Source organism: Borostomias antarcticus (assembly GCF_949987555.1).
Source record: "Borostomias antarcticus genome assembly, chromosome: 12".
In the NCBI taxonomy this organism is placed as follows: Eukaryota; Metazoa; Chordata; class Actinopteri; order Stomiiformes; family Stomiidae; genus Borostomias; species Borostomias antarcticus.
This window is the reverse complement of record NC_140245.1, coordinates 5,931,399-5,953,633: the sequence shown is the minus strand read 5'-3', so window position 1 is coordinate 5,953,633 and position 22,235 is coordinate 5,931,399. Positions and strand designations below refer to the sequence as shown.

At 44.1% G+C, this 22,235-nt stretch overlaps 1 protein-coding gene across 1 annotated transcript; it reads left to right on the top strand.

Annotated features, from left to right (window-relative positions):
• Positions 1-21,690, top strand: slc4a2a (solute carrier family 4 member 2a; the record flags this gene model as incomplete). Its single annotated transcript, XM_084447240.1, has 22 exons — positions 1-57; positions 2,060-2,228; positions 2,629-2,888; positions 2,995-3,134; positions 3,475-3,734; positions 5,501-5,637; positions 7,876-8,056; positions 8,994-9,129; positions 10,019-10,214; positions 10,419-10,524; positions 11,485-11,669; positions 12,029-12,245; positions 12,867-13,070; positions 14,744-14,892; positions 15,541-15,735; positions 16,116-16,322; positions 16,879-16,968; positions 18,169-18,335; positions 19,671-19,924; positions 20,107-20,276; positions 20,775-20,948; positions 21,610-21,690. 22 exons carry the CDS (start codon positions 1-3, stop codon positions 21,688-21,690), a joined length of 3,735 nt encoding a protein of 1,244 aa, XP_084303366.1.
• Positions 21,691-22,235: the final 545 nt, after the last annotated feature.

Sequence of the window (22,235 nt, the reverse complement as noted above, 5' to 3'; positions counted from 1 at the left end):
ATGTCACATGTTATGAAGGTATTCGAGAGACTGGTTCTGCAGCGCCTGAGGCCCATGGTGAGGGGCTTCAGTTCTGTCACCTTTCCCGTTCACCTTCTACACCTCCGACTTCAGCCACAGCTCTGGAGCGTGACACCTCCATAGGTTCTCAGACGACTCCTCTATTGTGAGCTGCATCAGGGCAGATGATGAGGAAGAGTACAGGGATGTGGTCGGGAGATTCATTGAATGGTCTTTGCAGAACCAGCTCCAACTCAACATCAGCAAGACCAAGGAGCTGGTAGTGGACTTCAGAAGGAATAAGGCCCCCAATCCTATTATCATCCAGGGGGAGGAAATTGTGATGGTGGACTCTTACAAGTTGCTGGGAGTGCACCTGAGCAGGAAACTGGACTGACAATACCGAGGCCTTCTATAGCAGAGCAGACTGTTCTTCCTTAGGAGGCTCAGGTCCTTTGATGTGTGTCTACCAGTCTGAGGTAAATGGTAAATGTACTGCACTTATATAGCACTTTTCCACCTTAGCGGCACTCAAAGCGCTTTACAATGGCTTCTCATTCATCCATTCACACACAAATGGCGGTGGCTGCCATGCAAGGTGCTAACCTGCTCATTGGGAGCAATTTGGGGTTAGGTGTCTTGCTCAAGGACACTTCGACATGTGGACAGTCGGAGCTGAGATTCGAACCACTGACCCTTCGATCACTGAACGACCCGCTCTACCAACTGAGTTACAGCCGCCCCAGGTAACCAGCACACTGTTCTTTGCTGTCATCTGCTGGGGAGGCAAAACCAGGTCTGGGGAGTCAAACAAGCTGAACAAGCTGGTGAGGAGGGCTGGCTCCGTCGTGGGACAACAACTGGACAGCCTGGAGACTGGTGGAGAGTAGGGATGAGGGACAAACTGTCTAGTCTATTCTGGACAACCCCTCCCATCCTCTCTGATGAGCTGTGGCAGATGCGGAGCACCTTCAGCCACAGGCTCCTCCCACCCAGGTGCAAAACAGAACATTTCAGGCGCTCCTTTGTGCCAGCGGCCATCAGACTCTATAACAGTGCCTGAGTGTTCCTGAGTGTTGTGGATGTGTACATGTATGTATGTATGAGTACTATTATACATATCTATACAGTCTGTATGTATGTATACATATAGTATACATACAGTCATGCTGTATGTATGTATGGATGTATATATTCCTTGTTTTTTTATGCTTATTCACCGCTATGTTGATTCTGTATTTCCAACCTTTTGCTGTAATTTTCCCATTGAAACACCATCATTTCCTCAAAGTGGAAAGTCCATTATCCATCCATCCATCCATCCATCCATCCATCCATCCATCCATCCATCCATCCATCCATCCATCCATCCATCCATCCATCCATCCTCCATCCATCCATCCATTTAAATATATTTTCATTAATCGACTTGCCCAGTGGACCCCGTAGGCTACAGAGAGTTTATCTGTATCAAGCAGAATCTTAGAGCCGGAAGCAACATTTCAATGTGACTGTACACCGTACATTACATGTGACAAATAAAGAAATCTTGAATCTCTCACACAGAACCACAAAATGCATTAACGGGGGGATGTCTGTGCTCTCCGAGCATCATTTCTAGATATATGAAATGTGTTGAAAGTTACATAAGTTATGATTCATCCATGATTAGTTTGGTTCTTGTTCAATTATTGCTTTGAAATGTGATTTGGCATGAGGCTCTATCCATGTGACTGACTGTGGTTGGTACACTTGACATGAATTTTACAGATGTCTGTCTCCCTCTAGTGTTGCCAGGTTGGAACTGCATGATTTCATTGTCTTGCATATGTGATCTTAACCTCAGCTTCTCACTTTTCCCGGCTTCAATATGTTTTTTCAGTATCAACCACTGAAACCAGCTGTCAAAAATCGTAAAGTAGAATGCTATAGTGGTGATAATTATACACAAACTGTATTATCACTACTGGAATGTAGTGAACATGTTACATGCTGCTTCCTTCATTCTAACCATAACATCTAACTGTAACTGTAACTATATACTTTAACTGTTCTACAGGTGCAGCCTGTCACAGCACCCTCCCCCTCTCGGCAATGTGAGGATGACGATGATGAAGAGGGGGACCTGAATAAGACCTTAGGGGTGCAGCGCTTTCAACAGATCCTTCACCCACCCACCTCCAGACCTCCTGAAAAGCACCGTACCTTCAACGAGGAGGATTTTGACTGTGAGTTGTCTCACAGGAGGAGGAGAAAGAGCTGTCTTTGAAATTGAGAGTTTAACATGTTTTTGAACGATTTTTCAAGATGCCCATCCACATCCATTGTATGACCAAAACGGTGGCAGAGCAATTATGAGACTTTCTCAAAAGTGCTAGTTTTGTCAACTTTTTGATCTGAACCATTGTATATGATCATAAGTAACCTCAAAACAGGGCTAAACATGCATTTTCCCTTTACTACTCCTTTAAGCATTGTTAAGCAAGGTTCAGCGATGGTTGATATGACACGTAGAAACTGTACCCCGAAGGAAGAAAATAAATGAATATACTGTTATATATTGTCCCTAACATGACTTGGCTTCCCCACTATGACCAGATGACATGCAGTGATGTCTCTGTTTTCTAGATCATCGCCATTCCTCCCACCACATCCACCATCCGCTGTCCAAACTCCCCCTCGAGAGGAGAAAGAAGAAGAACGGTAAGAAGAAGAAGACAGCGGAACAGAGGGAGGGATCTGGTGCGAGCGGAGCCCCCGCCATAGAAGAAGACGAAGAGGAAGAGGACGGAGAGGAAGAATACTACAGCCAGAACGATGGAGAGGGGGACTATACGACCACGCCCACCCCTGATACAGACACGGATACGCACGAGGAGGCCGTACAGGTGGGGGCGGGTCATACTCTCACACACACACACACACACACATGCACACACTGAGACACACTCATTCACACTGGTCGCTCATCAGCTCCACACCCTGTTCCCTCAGTTCTTTGTACCAGAAGACGACCCTGTGACCCCAACCCCTAGCAAGACTGGCAATGGCACCTCCCTCCACTGTATCACCTCCGTATGCCAGACTGCCCCGAGCACCAACACCAACCTACCAGAGGATGGCACTTCCTCAGAGTGAGTACGGTAACATGTAGAATACTATACACAGACACACTCTCACCTATAACAAACACTTACATGCAGGAGGTAAATGACTGTAGCAAAAGAGAAAAACATACAGTACACTCATCTTAGTTTTTCTGCATGAAATGGTATATGAACTCTTAAGGTTTAGAGGTCATACGTATTACTACAGCTGGTCCCTAAATGAACATGGCGTATGTGGGTGATTGAAGGATGTAAGGATATGAGTGACCAAAATTGAAGAGTTAGTTCACCCAAAGACATATATCTCAAAACCTTGTCCATTCATAGGCCTATATCACATTTTCATGACGTATTTTTTGTCCTCTAGTGTCTCCACCCCTCCCAAAGGGAGGAACGGCCTGTCACCTGCCCCCTCCACGGGCTCGGCCCTGTCCCTGGACCCAGCCAGCCCACCTACCAGGGGTTCCACACCCTCTTCCTCCTCTAGAGGGCCCCCTAGTGGTCGTAGCAGTTATGACCTGCAGGAGAGGCGGCGCACGGGCAACATGACGGGCAGTCAGCAGCGCGTGGCCACTGACGAGATTGAGGCCCAGACGCTGGCCTCGGCAGACCTGGACGGCATTAAGAGTGAGTGCCGGTGCCACGTTCAAAGTTGAAAAACATAAAAAAAATCTATTGACATGCAACTCAAGATCCTATGGGAATTTCACCTGCTAGCCGACATAAAAAACCTCATCAATCCTTATCAGCTAGGGGATAAAATAACTTGACCTGGTATTGCTCATGACTACTAATAGCCTAGACTTGTATTGAGTAGATCTGCGTTATAAAACAACCGTTTTTGTGCAAAAATATGATGGTGGTCGCTGGTTTGACGGATGGCCTAGGTGATATCCCAGTAATGTAAGTGTCTAATGTTTCTAATATAAGAAACAGTAGGCGTAGGCCTACTCAAATTACTCAATATACCAAACAATTATTTATGAATAACTTTGATGTAAATTGTGTGGGGAATTGCCAATATGCCCATGTTGATATATAAATTTGAAAGATTATTGCACTACACTGTACTGTACGTGACTCTTTGATAGATATCTCCTGACAGTCCCATGAATTGCTCCAATTACTTCAAAGCAAACGCATCTTTACTGTAGGTGGCACAAATATCAGAAATGCTTATTACACTTTTCTTTGTCTATACAGCCCTGACAAAACCTCTTCTCTGATAACATACTGTACTGTAGCAGCAATGAACGGGTTCATTTCTCTCCAAAAATCGAGAGCTTAATACAAGGTCCATTCTTCCAAGTAAATTAGCATTGTTATCTTACCATCTAATCCAAAAATGAACTTTCTTGTTTTGTTGACAAAGAAACAATGCCGGCCATCCCACATTCCAACTGTGCCCTGTAGGAATGTGAGCCGCAGCTGCCCACCACTGGTACTTTTCCACATTTCCATTGTTGGTTTCATGTTCAGATCACATTTGTGTGTGTGTGTGTGTGTGTGTGTGTGTGTGTGTGTGTGTGTGTGTGTGTGTGTGTGTGTGTGTGTGTGTGTGTGTTGGCGTGTGTGTGCACATCCCTGTGCACATCCCTCATCTTTGGAGAACAATAATATTCTTATGAGAAAATAATGCGAAGCGATCAGTGTTGTACTTTCAATGCTCTGAAACTCCCAATTGCATCAGAATCTGAGAGAAGATTTTAGTGAGTATGTTGCATATTTTGTGACTTTGTGAGTTTGGTAATGATGTCCAGATTGGCATTTTTCTGCACCTGTTACATTTGCCTGTATGCTGAAGGTTTTCCTAGGATTTTTAATCATCCAGTTCAGAAAAGTGTTGCATGTGATTCTCATGGCTTAGGCCTAATACTTACTGTTTACAGTTGTGAATAAGTTATAAATGTTACATTCTGTTTATTATAAATACATATTTATTATAAATAGCCGAATTGTCTTCTTTACATAACTGTCATGAATGCAAAGTTGTCTGCTACCGTAAAATAAATTACTTAAAATCTAAATCTAAAGTTCAAAATAAACAAGTGCATAGATGTGTAGAGTATTTTGTGTTAAATGTAGTGTATTTGCCGGTTTTGAGCTTTCTGCTGAAAAGTAATACATCAGATAGTTAATGGAACTGAAGTTGATTAGTTTGCTTTGTGTCTGACAAGCTTTAAGTCTCACTTTCCCATCTCCTTAAAAGGGTCTCTGTACTCTCTATGTATACTGCTCAATCAACCTTGAAACTTTGATTACAGCAGGAGAAACGTGTTCCCGTGGGAACCTGTGTGGTCTTGCTGTGAATATTGATAGATGTGGGATCTCTCTCTCTCTCTCTCTCTCTCACTCTCTCTCTCTCTCTCTCTCTCTCCCTCTCTCTCTCTCAGGTCACAGGTTCGAGGATGTGCCTGGGGTGCGACGTCACCTGGTCAGGAAGAGCACCAATGGTAAGGTGGTACACATCACCAAGGACCACAAGGAGCCCGGCTGCTGCGGTCGCAAGTTGGACCGTACCCCGCATGAGGTGAATGTACAATAAATGCAGAGCAATGGGGTCTGGAGATATTGGCCCTAATGTCAATGGCATTTCAATCATTTGATGACTTGATGGCATTGCAATACTTCAATGACATTGTGATAAAAGGACCTTTATATTTCACACAAATATTCTCTCAAATAGTTAGCCTATTTTTTTTATTTAATATTTAACCTTATCTATGCTGAGACCCATTGAGACAGAGATCTATTTTATACAGTATATATGCATAATGAGCAGGTGTGGCAGATATACTGTGTGCTAAACAGGTTACGCTACAGTAGATGTGTACATCTCACATCAGTAGAAGACACATTACAAAAGTCATATTTCACCTCTGCAGGTTTGATTTGCTGGTTTACTGTCATTTGAGTGGAGTTACAGTTCATTATATTGTAACAATATGTAGCAGGCACTTTAGATATACACTATATGGACAAAAGTATTGGGAAGGCTTTCTACAAGATTTTGGAGTGTTCCCATTCATCCAGAAGAGCATTCATTTAGTGAAGTCAGACACTGATGTTGGACGAGCTGCGCTGTTATACAGTAGCTGCAAAGGGGGACCAACTCCATATTAATGCCTATGAATTTAGAACGGGATGTGATAAAAGCTCCTGTAGGTGTAATGTGTAGGTGTTCCAATACTTTTGTCCATATAGTGTATTTCTCTGATGTAAGGAGTTTTTCCCGTTTACAACAAATTTGTGATTTGTTATGAATATCGCCTGCCTTGGCCTTTACTATTCCCTGTCCTCGCCTTCCCCATCCTGGGTGAGGTCATGCGAGGACAGGGAAAGACAGACAGGGACATGACAAATGAATAAGGGTCGACTTTCACACGCTACCCGAAACAGGGGACAGGTAAGACGACACAAGTGGCTCTTGGGAGTAATACAGGGACTTAGATTTGTTTTCATTAGTGCAGCAGGTACACGCCAGCTTTGGTGTGTGTGTGTGTGTGTGTGTGTGTGTGTGTGTGTGTGTGCTTGTGTGTGTGTGTGTGTGTGTGTGTGTGTGTGTGTGTGTGTGTGTGTGTGTGCGTGTATGTGTGCGTGTATGTGTGTGACCATTTAATGAGAACTTTAACATCAGGCCTGTAATGGAATGTGTGAGTTAGAGAGAGAAAGGTAACCCTGGTTCGTTAGCGACTGCAGTACTCAGCTGCTTGCTCACCCAGCCTCTGGATCAGACCACTTCTCGCTTGAGCACGATGGTTCGGCTGGACTTGGTGGGTCGGGTGGCGGGGCATCAGAAGGTAGGGATATTTGGACCTCAGTGGCTCAGTATAGTCTGGGGCAGATTTGTTGTGTTATGGTCTGAAACGTAGATTCAGAGTACCTTTATATCTATTGTGCCTCTGGCAATACCTGTACAGCATAGTGTGTGCATTAATTTGTAAGTCTCTTTTGTTGTGTCTACATTGCATATGTACTATACTTAACTATACATATGCTGTTACCTGTAGTGTTATAACATACTTTTGTTAATGAAATTCAGTTTTAAAATAACAATTTTATACTTTTTATAAAGAGTTACTGAAGTATGTTAGTCAGTCCATCTAGCCGTCAGTTAGTTGTATATGAAAAATCTGCATTAGAACCTCCAGTAACACTAAATTTTTGTCCTCCCCCTAATGACAAATAAACCTACTTGAATTTGTACATTCTCTATATCACTTCCTTCCCCCATCTACTGTACTGTAACATGGACAGGCCAAGGTAGATGGGGCAAGGAATTGATAGAATGTACAAGCTCAAGTAGATTTATTTGTCATTAGCACATGGTATGGGTACAACACACAATGCAATGCGAACTTGAGAGCTTCTCACATAGACAAATAAATAAAAGAAATATAAGTAATAGAAAAGTAATAGAAAAATGTAAATATAAGTAATAGAAAAGTATAATAAAAGAAAAGTAGCAGCAATATCACAGTAGCATATAATAAAATACAAAACAGGATTTTAGTGTGAATAGTGAATAGCGCAGGTTTTTGAGGTACTGTAGCTGCAGGGGTGTGCTGGTGTGCAGGGGGTCAGTGAGTGGGAAGAAACTCTGAGCCTGGAGATCTGAGACCTAATGCTATAGGGAGGGGGTGGGGGGGGGCAGTGAGTGTGTGTATGGAGTGTTTGTGTGCTATTATTAACTTTCTGGTTCTTTTTACAACGTTAATATGACATCATTGAGAGATATTCCGTTGGAAACTCTGTATGTGTCTCTCAGGTGTTTGTTGAGCTGAACGAGCTGGTGATAGATAAGAACCAGGAGATGCAGTGGAGGGAGACGGCGCGCTGGATCAAGTTTGAGGAGGACGTGGAGGAGGAGACGGACCGCTGGGGGAAGCCCCACGTGGCCTCGCTGTCCTTCCGCAGCCTGCTGGAGCTCCGCAAGACCATCTCCCACGGTGGGACATTAGAGAGAAGAGGGGGGGTGAAAATGAGTCAGAAAATGAACTTGGAAAGACTGAACTCAAGAGTGTTAACATTTTATGGTTCTAGGTAGCACCTTTTTTCTTCATGGTAGTTACTATTCTTACTTTACTATAACAAAGTACTATATTACTTTATAATTATTATATTTACTATATACGGTTCTTACTATTCTTACTTTGAATAAGAAGAGAGGTGAAAAATGGACAAAGGAACAAAGGGAATAGCAGATATTCAAAGTAAGAATAGCAAGTACCGTAAAGAAAAAAGGTGCTACCTAGAACCATAAAATGTTATTCAGTTAACAACCATCTCAGAGAGACCCTCTGAGAATCCTTATGGTTCCACACTTGCACAGATTACTGGTTCTACCAGGAAACAAAACAGACTTCCCGTAGGGGAAGGGTTTTAGAAGGTTGTCTCACAGGGACAGCTGAAGAACGAGGGCTACGCTGAGAAGAGGAGGAAGAAGGATGTTCAGCAGCTGCTTTTAGAGGGGGGGGAGCAGCTGCAGCACCCCTGCTAGGCAGACTAATCTGAAATTATTATTCGGCTCTCTACTTCCAGAAGGTGATATACTGTAGCAATAATATTGGAGTGATCTAATATAGTGCAACAGTACATAAGCTTTTGGAACAATTGTTTCTTGTTGCAGTGTAACTGAGTTGAATTAGTTAAACTCACTCCTCAGTATAAATACCCACACACGCCATTGAATCTCCAGCTTTTCGGTGGCGTAGCTGGCTAAAGCGGTGTTTATGTAAGGTGGTCATGCGCGTTGGCAAGTCAGAGGACCTGAGATCGAACCCAGGGTGGGCAAGTGAGGAGGGAAGCAGAGTGACACATGGACACATAAACAATAACAAAACAATAACAGCAGCATTTTAAAGCCATTGAATACGCATCCCTCAGGCGCGGTACTCCTTGACCTTGACCAGAAGACCCTGCCTGGTATCGCCCATCAGGTGGTGGAGCAGATGATCATCTCAGACCTCATAAAAGATGAGGACCGAGCCAATGTCCTCAGAGCCCTTCTTCTAAAGCACAGGTAATACCACTCCAACACTGGTGTTTCCAGATGGTTTGCTCAAAACTAGATTAAACTTGGATGGACAGTCGAGTTCTGTTGTAATGTGTGTCGCATTGCATAGCAGTTTATTGCAGTGCATTGCAGGATTCTCCCCAAACAATTATAGAGGTGCTGCTCCTGAGCCACTGTAAGTGAAAAACAAAAACAAAATAACAATAATGCCTGCCTGTTCCTATCAGTGTGCGGTATGAGCACACCTCTGTTATGTCCTTTTTTGTTTTGGACCCGAACGCACAACTCGTTAGGCAGCCAGAATGAGAAAAGTCCAGCAGGCTTTAATGAAAACTCAAAGTGTGCTGCAAAAAGGACTGAGGAAAAGGGTTGGGGGGCAGCAGCGGGCAAGCATGTCTCCGCAGGGTCCGGGAACACGGGGTGCTTGAGGAGTGCTCAGGTGACCTTGGAGAGGTAGAGAGGGAGTGCGTTGGAGGCCTGGGGGGGGGCAGAGCTGTAACAACCTCCTTATGTTTCATTCGCTTCACGTAGGCTGTTCATTTTGAGAATTGTTAGACTGTAGGATAGTGCTATGAATTGGGAGAGTGTGAGGGATGCATGCCTTGTGAATCGTGAATTGGAACAGACAACGGAGCCAAAAATGTGCTCAGAACAGAGCAGCGCTGCGTGAGGCCAAACCAATATAATTGCTAAAATCGCTGACTCAGGGGGACAATGACTCTCTCTGACCCCCCCCCCACCCAGCACCTGGGAAGGGTGGGAGGACCCTGCATGTCATTATATTATATTTTACTCTATCCACTCAAACACAATTGACAGACTCCACTCAAGCAGAGATGACTCGGCTTGACTCCCCCCTGTCACCATCTCCCTCTCTTTCCGCTCCCTCTCCCAGTCACCCGAGCGATGAGAAGGAGCACTCCTCGTTCAGCAGGAACATCTCAGCGGCCAGCCTGGGCTCTCTGCTGGCGCCGCACCACGGCGCCCACCAGGCGGACCAGCCGGAGCTCTCCGTCACAGAGTCCCTCATGGGCGGGGGAGGACCCGCAGGCACCCCTGCGGACACCTCCATCGACGTGGAGAAGAACGAGGTTTGTGTGTGTGCCTGTAGAAAGAGTGTTTGTGTGTGTGCCTGTATCTGTGTGTGTGTGTGTGTGTGTGTGTGTGTGTGTGTGTGTGTGTGTGTGTGTGTGTGTGCGTGCGTGCGAGAGCGTGTGTGTGTGCGTGCGTGTGTGTGTATGTGTGTCAACTTGTGTGTCTCATCTGTCTGAGATAAGCCTGTTTGTGTCGAACAGAAAGATGCTCCTTCCATATTGGACATGCAAAAGTCCAAGTCCAAGCATGAGCTTAAACTGCTGGAGAAGATCCCTGATAATGCCGAAGCCACAGTCGTTCTTGTGGGTATGCAACATGTATCATCACTACTCTCTTCTATTAGGTTTTCAATAGAGTGGTAAGCCAACCTTTCTTTCGTTTTTTCTCACCTTTATCAAGCCAAGTGGAATGTGTGTGGGAGTGATAAATGTATGAGGGGAGAATATGTGCTGCCAGGAGCAGGAATCAAATTTTGGTTCTAGGTTCTAGCATGCAGGGGTGTACTGCAGCAGTGACTAAAGAAGTGGGTGCACTCTAACTAAAGAACTGGGTATACTGTAGCAGAAATGTTACAGTTTTTACATTAGTGGTATTTAAAGAAATGGCCATACTGTCGGCCCACGGATAAAGAAGTGGCTATACTCCTCATACGCCATACACCCTCCACTACACCACTGCTAGCATGCATAAACTAGCATGCTAGCATGTATAAGCGTTTCACACAAGATATAGTAGATGATTCCTCGTAGGTAGTTTGATAATGCTGGATAGGTTAGAGCAGGCTAGTGATAGTAGACTAGTAAACTGTCATGGAGTTTGTCACGCCCACAGGTGGGTTGTCTGTGAGCGTTGTCTTCATGCTCTCATGCTCTTGTGCATTCTTTGAAGCATACAATTGAGACTGCGAGTGCAGGACGAGCACCTTTGAGGAGCACATCTGCTCTCTCGTGCAAGATATGTAGGTCACAAATGATCATCACAAATGATTAGAGCATAGCATTTCATCATAGATACATCAAGCTGAACTGAACTGTTTACCAACATTGGATAAAGTAGGTGGCCATTTTTGTACCTACCTTGTTAGGTGATATAAACAAAGTAAAATGAGTGATTCAGCAGATACAGGTACAGGTATAGGATCCAAATTACAGGACGGGTCAACAAGCTGCCCAAACACAGCCAGCCATTCACCTCCATTCATTTTTTAAACCAGGCAAGATACAGGTGATTTTAGAGTCATGTGATACTGCGTCATTCCCCCCCCAGGCAGCGTGGCGTTCTTAGAGCAGCCCTCCATGGCGTTTGTGCGCCTGCAGGAGGCCGTGCTGCTGGAGTCGGTCCTGGAAGTTCCTGTCCCCGTGCGTTTCCTTTTCCTGCTGCTGGGCCCGCCCACTGCCAACATCGACTATCACCAGATTGGACGATCCATTTCCACACTGATGTCTGACAAGGTGAATCCGACGAGTTGAATTAAAAGAGTTGAAGAATGTGGAGGCTTAACACACTGAACGAGAGCACAATAAGTGTTCATACAATGTGAAAATACAGAAACACCATCGCAATGGGAGAACCCACATTCAAATTGTTTAGTCATTGAAATTCAAACTGTTTAGTCATTCTTTCATTCTTATTTCCATCGTCTTCCTCAATCATCTATGCAGCAAATTGCAATTCCCCTGAAACACACACACACACACACACACACACACACACACACAGTAGGCACACAATACACACCGGTGTACACTTGCCTTTAATTAAAAGCTGAGTTTCATTCCCGTGCTTCAAACTTCTCTTTCCTCTCTATCAGCACTTTCACGAGGCGGCCTACTCGGCGGACGAACGTCAGGATCTGCTGAACGCCATCAACAGCTTCCTGGACTGCAGCATCGTCCTGCCCCCGTCGGAGGTGGGCGGAGAGGAGCTGCTGCGCTCCGTCGCTCGCTTCCAGAGAGAAATGCTCCGGAAGAGGGAGGAGCAGGAGGGCAAGTTACCCGCCAAAGAGCCAGAGAGTCCAGAGGATAAAGGTATTACCATACTGTTATACTATGGATGTTCCAGATCTTTTTTTTGGCTAAGTTACAACACAATGCATCGCACTAAACAGTTGGAAATGGGTAGAAATGACAATAAATAGAAATGGTCCTCAGAGAGCACAGACATCCGCCCCTGAATGCATTTCGTAGCTTTGTGTGCGGCAAAATTTAATGGCTTCTAACTTGGCCTATGCTACACCTCTCCACCGAGTTTCATGAAAATCAGTCAGTTCTAGCATAAACCTGGTCTAAAAAATGAATGGAGGTGAATGGCTGGCTGTGTTTGGGCGGCTTGTTGACCCGTCCTGTGATTCGGATCCTCTCCAGAATTTAACAGGTTCTAAGATGGACCATGCTACACCCTTCCAGCGAGTGTCGTGAAAATCAATCCAGTAGTTTTTGCGTAATCTTGCTAACAGATAAACACACAAACACTCGCCAACAAAAACATGACCTCTCACCCTGCACTGTCGCTGGGGCAGAGGTAATGAGTTTGGGTTCAAACCCCATTCTGTAGGGGGATTTAAACATGATACAGTATACAGCCCAAGCTACAGTACAGTCTGACGGACTGCAAACGAGTACTTACTGTCCCTTCTACTCCTCCTCCAGCTCAGCTGATGCCCTTCAAGCCTGGGGAGGATCCTCTCCGAAGGTCCGGACGATTGTTCGGGGGACTGATCCGTGACGTCGCACGACGGTACCCCAAATATCTCAGTGACATCAAGGACGGGCTGAACCCTCAGTGCATGGCCGCCATCATCTTCATCTACTTCGCAGTCCTGTCACCTGCCATCACCTTCGGAGGGCTGTTGGGTCAGTAGACATCACCGCCTGCATGAGATAGGAGAGGAAGGAGAGAATAGGGAGTGAGAGACGGTGAAATAAAGAAGAAAAAGAGAGAGAGAATACATCTAGACTGTCCCCGCAAGAGACCCGAAAAGAAGGGGAAGAAATCATTGTGTGAAACTGAAGCTGTACAAGGATGGCAGTACAATAATATTGTGCGTTATGTAAATTATGGTCGGAAACACCACCACCTGCGAGTGTAAGTTCAAAATAAGGCCGCAGAAGAACGCCCTGCGTTGCTGATTGAGACTCAGCATGCGTGCGCAATGTGAACGAGGTGTTGCCGTGCCTTAAGGGGACAAAACACCCTCAGCACCAAGCTGTGGTTTTTTTTCTTGAAGTCGACCAGACAAAATATGTAAAAAATTCCTGCAGCAGAGCAGAACAGCGGTCTTCAAAGACACATTTATCACAAAGGAACTTATAATAGGCCGGGAGCCTGGTCCTCCCCTCAGGATGTTTTTTGCTACCTTTTTTCTCTATTATTTCCTGTCAGCCCAGACCTTGGGCCATCACAAGTTGATAATGAGCACTCCCAACTCAGAGCCGTTTGGTCTCAGGGGACAAAAAAAACATTTTTGAGAAATGTTTCTACCGAAATTATGTAAATGCAAATATTAAGGTACTGCAACTGCATAAATAGTCATACATAAGTATGACATTTTGCAAGCTATCTGCATAATATACACCAAATATAGTTTGAATACCATTCAAGAGCATTTCTTAGTATTCACTTTTCATGTTCTTCACTTCAGATAGCATGGCAGTACATATTAACATATCGTAAGATGCAAGAAATATGCCTACTCCCATTTGGAAGGGTAATGATTGAAAATTTTGTTTTCTCCGATTTGAGGTACAGTGAAGACCTTTGGCCACAGCAAGTGAGATCTGGACTAACAGGAAATAATAGTGAAAAAAAGGTTGCAAAAAACATCCTGAGGGGTGGACCTGGCTCCTGGCCTATTAAGTAGAGGGTGTGCGACATTGTCCGTGATGTCCAGCAGTTAGGGTTGGTTTGATTCGTATCTCTGTCACCAGTCCAGGCTGACCCCCCCGGACAAGGCCCACCCTTCTGATCAGCTTGTCCATCCGGTTTGCGTGTGCTGCTTTGATACTGCTGCCCCAGCATACGGCCGCATAGAAGATGGAACTCGCTACAATAGACTGGTAGAACATGTTCAGCATTGCTCTGCATATCAATCGAAGGACCTGAGCCTCCTCAGGAAGTAGGGTCGACTCTGTTCCTTCTTGTATACGGCCTCGGTGTTCCCTGTCCCTTCCAGCCTGTTGTCCAGGTGCACTCAACTGGACCACATCAACATCAACCCCCTGGATGGAGACTTGAATCAGCAGAGCCTTGTTCCTTCTGAAGTCCACCACCATCTCCCTGGTCTTCCCTACATTGAGCTGCATTGGTTCTGCGTGCAGAACAAAGTCCTCCACCAGGCCTCTGTATTCCACCTCCCGTCCCCATATTACACATCCAACAATAGCAGAGCCATCTGAAAACGTCTGCATTCTCTGATCCCTCTCGATCGGTCGTAGCAGTATGGAGATAATCTGATGCATAAAATCATCTTGGACCTTTTAAGAATCTAAGAGTTTGTCGTTCATTTTCACCCTTCCTTTTTGTTCAGGCGAAAAAACGGATGGTCTGATCGGTGTGTCGGAGCTGATCATCGCTACAGCCATGCAGGGCGTGGTCTTCTTCCTGCTGGGCGCTCAGCCTCTGCTGGTGGTGGGCTTCTCTGGACCCTTGCTGGTCTTCGAGGAGGCCTTCTACTCTGTGAGTCTCTGACTTCACACAGTCACAATGATAATAACAACACAGCAGTGTACTATGTCTGTATTATGATATAATGATATAGTGAAACATATTTAATACAATCAATTATATTTAATGATAGATATTAAGAGTTGGTGGAAAAACTCAGAAAGATGTGAAATTCAGTTGAGCACCACAACGGTTAATGTAGCTTTGCACTAATAAGGTTTTCCGACATACTCAGCTTTGACACATTTGTTGAATCATTTCATGAAGTGCTAGCCAGTGCCACGTAACACTAGTTTATGATTTAGTTTTTTCTAACAGTGTGGGGACCTATGGGATTTCTCCATGGTAAATCAGCTTCAGTTTCACCAGCATTCAAAAAGTAACGGGCCCCTAAAAAAGCAATTGGACATTAATGAAAATTGGCAATTGGGGAATCCTGTGAGTGAGAAGGAGTCTATTGGCAGTTGGCAGTGAGAGCCTATCAACTCATAATTAATTCTTAATTAATACATACAAAATGTTACAGAATTTTATCCAATATATTTTGATGCAAAACTGATATGTAAGTAACTAATATGTAACTAATATGTATGTTAACAAAGAGAGCTCCAGTGCTGCAGTACCACTACTGAACTATGGACCATTGCATGTGTGTCTCAGTTCTGCCAGGCCAACGACATGGAGTACCTCACTGGACGCGTGTGGATCGGTTTCTGGCTGGTCCTCATCGTGGTTCTCACCGTAGCCTTCGAGGGCAGCTTCCTGGTCCGCTTTGTCTCCCGCTTCACACAGGAGATCTTCTCTCTCCTCATCTCTCTCATTTTCATCTATGAGACCTTTTTAAAACTGGTCAAGGTGAGGTCTGGGACACCTATTAAAGCTTGGCTGGGTCGGGTGGAATATGCTTCAGTATCTATGTAAAATAAGGGCTCATATAGATAGTTTCCTTTATTGTCATTGCACAACGTGTAATGTACAATGAAATTGAGAATCATATATAATAAAAATTAATTGTAATTCTAGTATGTATTATATATAGGTATTGTATATATTCTACATACAAGACATACAATACAAAACAGAAATTAAAACATACCCTCCTCTGTTTTTATCCATAGTCTGAATCTCAATAGTTTGAAAGTTTTTTGATGGTTAGTTGAGTATCTAAAGACCATTTAAGACCCTCAAAAAGTATTACCCCCAGTTGAGACTCTTTTATTTTGCAAACCTACTAGATCTTTCAAGAGCATCCCCTCCGAAGCTGTTCCTCGGGTAATAACATGACAACACCATCGACTTATAACATCACTGTGGAGAGTCTGCCTGATAAAGCAGTGGGAAAACCCAACACCGCTCTCTTGTCTTTGGTGCTGATGTCCGGAACATTCTTTATCGCTTTCTACCTGCGCAAGTTCAAGAACAGCGCTTTCTTCCCCGGCAGTGTAAGTGTAATTAGCTTGATTAGCCAAATTCAAAACTGATTTGTTCAGAACTGTTAAGCTATGTAGATCCAAGATAAATCATAATAGTATAGAATTTGTGTATGCACTGTCTTGTGTCTACTACGAATGAAAGACACTTTACTACAGATATATGACAAGTCTTGTATTATCATTATCATGTATTATCCCATGCATGTTTAACACTGTACATATGTTTTCTCTATGTTTATTTGCCAGATACAATAATTAATTACAGCATTAATCTTCTACAGTATGTGTTATTTCCATTTTACTTTTTGCAATACGAGTGTCAGGTGAAACTATATAATATATATATATATATGCATGAAAGTAGCCACTTTCATAGTAAGGATCTTGTATGATGTAAGACAAGAGACATATAAGACACCAAATTCCTGTATATTATTTTCATACAGCAAGACGTCTATTGTCTGTTATGTTTTACATTTGAAATGAAAGTTTCAAAATATATCACTAAAAGTGTATCTTAACCTGATTAAAATCCTGTCAAAGTCAAACTTGCTCTGTACCTCAGCTCCGCAGAATCATCGGAGATTTCGGGGTCCCTATAGCAATTCTCATCATGGTCTTGGTGGACAACAGCATCAAAGACGCATTCACACAGGTGAGAGTCCCTTACCAAAAGCAATGTGTCTTTAGGATTTGTAGTTGTCTATTCATTCCATTTGGGGATGGGGGAAGAGTTTAGCATTAATGGTCCTGATAGCCGTTATGTTAGCACAGCCAGTCTACCATAGCATCCTGTACCTGGACACACACACACACACACACACACACACAGGTACATGGTCAGGAGATTCGTTGAATAGTCTGAGGAGAACCAGCTCCGACTCAACATCAGCAAGACCAAGGAGCTGGTAGTGGACTTCAGAAGGAATAAGAGCCCATTACCATCCAGGGGGAGGACACTTTGATGCTGGTCTCATACAAGTTTGTGGGAGTGCCCCTGAACAACAAACTGGACTGGACTGGACTGACAACACTGAGGCCCTCTACAGGAAAGAACAGACTGTTCTTCCTCAGGAGGCTCAGGTCCTTCGATGTGTGTAGCAGGCTGCTGAGGATGTTCTACCAGTCTGTGGTCGCCAGCACACTGTTCTTTGCCGTCACCTGCTGGGGAGGCAACATCAAGTCTGGGGAGTCAAACAAGCTGAACAAGCTGGTGAGGAGGGCCAGCTGTCAAGCGGCAACAACTGGACAGCCTGGAGACTGGTGGAGAGGAGGATGAGGGACAAACTGAAGTCTATCCTAGACAACCCCTCCCATCACCTCCATGGCGAGCTGTGGCAGGTGGGGAGCACCTTCAGCCACAGGCTCCTCCCATCCAGGTGCAAAACGGAGCACTTCAGGGCAGGCGTTCCTTTGGGCCATCAGACTCTATAACAGTGCCTGAGCGTTCCTGGGTGTTGTTGAGGGTGCACGTACTGGATGTATATATGAGTATTACTAAACATATCCATAGTCTGTCTGTCTGTCTGTCTATCTGTCTGTCTCTCCATCTGTATGTATGAGTATTACTAGACATATATACAGTCTGGTTGTATGTATGTACATATTCTATACTCTACACATGCTGTATGTATGGATGTATATATTTGTTGTTCTGTTTATGCTTATTGCTACTATGTAATATTCTGTATTTTGCATTTCCAACCTTTTGCTGGAATTTCTACTGCTGAAATGCCAAATTTCGTTCTACAGGGATTAAAAGTTTATATCTCTCTATTTAAAAAAAAAATACAAAAAGAAGTTTGAGATCAGAGGCCGAAAGATGAAAGCTTGTGTTGACCTTTGCCCTCTGCAGAAGCTGAGTGTGCCCAGCGGTCTCTCAGTAACCAGTCCGGAAAAGCGGGGTTGGTTGATCCACCCTCTGGGCTCAAACGGACAGTTCCCTGTGTGGATGATGGGTGCCAGCATCCTGCCGGCACTGCTAGTCTTCATCCTCATCTTCATGGAGACACAGATCACCACGTGAGTTAGATTTCTTCTTAACCCTCTCAAACATACACGTGTGATGTCACATAGCTCATTCATTCTTTACACATAGGTTTTGTTCTACCTCAGGCTTCTGTCTTCCTGTGTAGTCATCCCCACCTGATGAAATCAGAGGGAGGGAGGGGCTCTTAAAAGGGTGCTTGTCCACTCATCCGTGTAGTACCTGAACCCACCACTAGTTCATTTTTCCCATTGCCAAAGGCTACACAGAAAATATACTTTCAGTACAGGTATATTGTAGTCTACCCAGGGGCTATTTTTTCCAAATCCAGTGAGTTTATACATGTAGGTGCTTCCTAGCTTTTTAAATTCTTGGTTCGAAATGTTAATGTTCTCATTGGTTAGTGTAGAGGTTAGGTGCATTGTGGGTAAACGTAGAAGTCCTTGTATTTCACAGAATAGATTAGTTGGGTCTAGCTTAGGTATTTATTTTATACTATTGGATACATTAAAGTAGACAAGTGTTTTGGCTAGGTCATATAGTGTCCAACTGTAGTTTGGTCATGTCCAGAGGTAGGGTGTCTGTGGGTGTTCCTCTGATATCATAGCGATGGGTACACATGTCCAGGCTCTGCTTGTGAAGTGGTTCCACTAGAACCATGATTCATTGATGTCCATGATAAATATGCAAGGTTGGCTATTTGTGTGCGTGTGTTTTGGTTTGTCTGACTGGCCGTCTTGTCATCTTCCACACAGGATGGTCAGAGTTCACCTCTAGCGGTACTTGTTTGAAGTTTGTTTTCCCATTGCCAATACATTTTGCTTTGAACACTGAAACTATGTTACATATGTGTTTCAGTAAAAATATAGTATATTCTACTAGGGACACTTAGACTTTTCAAATCCACAGTTTAGCTTCCTGGCTTGTTTAATCCTTTTAATTTTAATTAATTTAATCCATTTACATGTTAGTATTCTCATAGGTTAGTTTATCATATTAATTCAAAAAGAAATTTCACATTCCCACTCCGTCATTACCACAAAGATGCATCATGGGTGGGGGACAACATGTCTACTGCACTGTGCACTTGTTTCTCTGTGTTTTGTCTCTGATAACTTTGCAGTGTCAGGTATCTGGGTTGGTACAAATACAGTATACAAAAATAATAGAATTAATTAACTGTCTATGAATACTCTTATTTACTCCTCTTAACTCTATATAATATTCCTATTAACTCTTTAACTCCCCTCTTTCAATACCCATCCTCCTCTCTCTCTCTTTCTCTCTCTCTTTCTCTCTCTCTCTTTCTCTCTCTCTCTCTCTCTCTTTCTCTCTCTTTCTCTCTCTCTCCCTCTCCCTCCATCCATCAGGCTGATAGTCAGTAAGAAGGAGCGCATGCTTGTGAAGGGATCTGGATTCCATCTGGACCTCCTCATCATCGTGGTCATGGGTGGGTTCTCAGCCCTCTTCGGACTGCCATGGTTGGCCGCCACCACCGTGCGCTCCGTCACCCACACCAACGCCCTCACTGTCATGAGCAAGGCGGTTGCCCCCGGCGACAAGCCCCGTATCCAGGAGGTGAAGGAGCAGAGGGTGACGGGACTTCTTGTGTCTATTTTCGTCGGTAGGGGTAATCTCGCGTTGTTCAGGTCACTCTGAAACCTGCACAATGTCTTAACTAGTGTCATTTATGAACACATTTCACACTACTTCCTCATACAGTACTATGCTTCCTGATGGAGTCCATGTAAAATGTTGGTGACAATAGGATTGGAGAACATCACCCAAGCCTATTGATCTTGTCAGGTTTGTCCATAGTGATTGGAGATTTGCTGCGTAAGATCCCCCTGGCTGTGCTCTTCGGGATCTTCCTTTACATGGGCGTGATGTCACTCAACGGCATCCAGCTCACAGAGCGCATTTTGCTGATGCTGATGCCACCCAAGTACCACCCTGACCACACCTATGTCCGAAAGGTCAGTTCTTCCAACCTTACTAACACCAGGGGTGTAACCCAGGGCTTAGGAACTAGCTAACTAAAATACAGGCAAATTATTTAAATTGAGTTCATCATAGGATTGCTAATGAGTAGTTTTATGTGTCAAAATGTTTTGTTTTTTTACTTTTGCATTTCAACTCAAACCATGTCCTGAAATTAAATGGAATTGTGGACTGCAACCCTGCTATTCAGACCTCGGACTTATAACTAGTTGTAGTATCATTTTCAGTTTATTCTGTAGTTGTTAGTGCTTTAATGTAACATAAGCCTTGTTAGTGCATGGCTCTTCACATGTCATAAAACCATGCAGAGATCAACTCTGTTTCATACTGTAAATTTATTTTTTTCTATCAAGTATTATAGTCTACCTTGAAGAAAGCATGTATCATCAGATATCTACTGCGAGTTTTACCAGTACTAGATATATGTAGGTTTTATAAAGGAGGATGAGATGCAAACTGAATGCTCTTTTCAGGTGAAGACACTGCGCATGCACCTGTTCACAGCCGTCCAGCTGGTGTGTCTGGCCGCGCTCTGGGCTGTCATGTCAACCGTGGCCTCGCTCGCCTTCCCCTTCGTCCTCATCCTCACTATCCCGGTCAAGATGTTCCTTCTGCCTCAGATCTTCAGCAAGCGAGAGATGCAGTGTGTGAGTCTCAACACGGGTGCCGGCAGGCACACACACTGTGGTGCTCAAACACGCTTTCTCACTCACTCAATATCATCACATCATGCAGTTTGGGATGTTAGAGCTTAGATCCAGCATGGAGGCAGGGCAGGGCTGAAGGGGCAGGATAGGTAGAGATGAACGTTCCATGCAGGGTGGAACCTGAGGATAGACAGAGATGGACGTTCCATGCAGGGTGGAACCTGAGGATAGGTAGAGATGAACGATCCATGCAGGATGGAACCTGAGGATAGACAGAGATGGACGTTCCATGCAGGGTGAAACCTGAGGATAGACAGAGATGGACGTTCCATGCAGGGTGGAACCTGAGGATAGACAGAGATGGATCTTCCATGCAGGGTAGAACCTGAGGATAGACAGAGATGGATCTTCCATGCAGGGTAGAACCTGAGGATAGACAGAGATGGACCTTCCATGCAGGGTGAAATCAGAGCACGGAAAGAATGTGAAATGAGGCAGCACTGGAAGCATAGACAGGGACAAAGGTCAAAGACCCAATTTTAAGGTCAGATTTGTGCTCTCCAAGATGAACAGGCTGATCTTAATCATTACCATTATCCCAAATGCTCATCATAACCATGACCATAACCTTGACCTGTAACTGTCTGTCATTGTATCACAGCTGGATGCAGACGATTCAAGACCGATATCCGATGAGAAGGAGGGCCAGGATGAGTACTCAGAGATGCACATGCCTGCATGATAAAGCTCTCTTTACAGATCTGGTTGCTCAGGCCAACCTGACGGACATTCTGACAAATCCTTTAGTTCAATTTTTATTTTATTTAGCTTTTAACTGTTTTGAATCTTTCTTACAGTTAGTACCAAATGTTTCTCTTCTATATTTTGCATTTTGGAGTGTGGGTTGTATCTTTTGCATTTTTTAGAGACACTGTGCCCATGTCCACTTTGTCTTTACAGTGTAGATGATATGGATATACTGTAGTTAGATGGGAGTGCACCTTATTTTATTATGCAAGCTTCAGTAAAGATATACGCCTCATTAGCCAAGCACTTAATTTAACTGTTGGCTGTATTTTTGCAATCCCTGCCATATATGTGCCCCTCATCATTGTGCTCATAGAACTTATGTAAGCTGCATATTATGTTCATTATTATTCAGTTTTGCATAGAATCCATCATAGCTCCTCCAATATTAAGGCACAATTCCACCTTTTTTTTACGCTAAGAAACCAAGAGTTATGAGGCCTAAGAGACTGATGATTGATATTAATACATGGCTCTCTG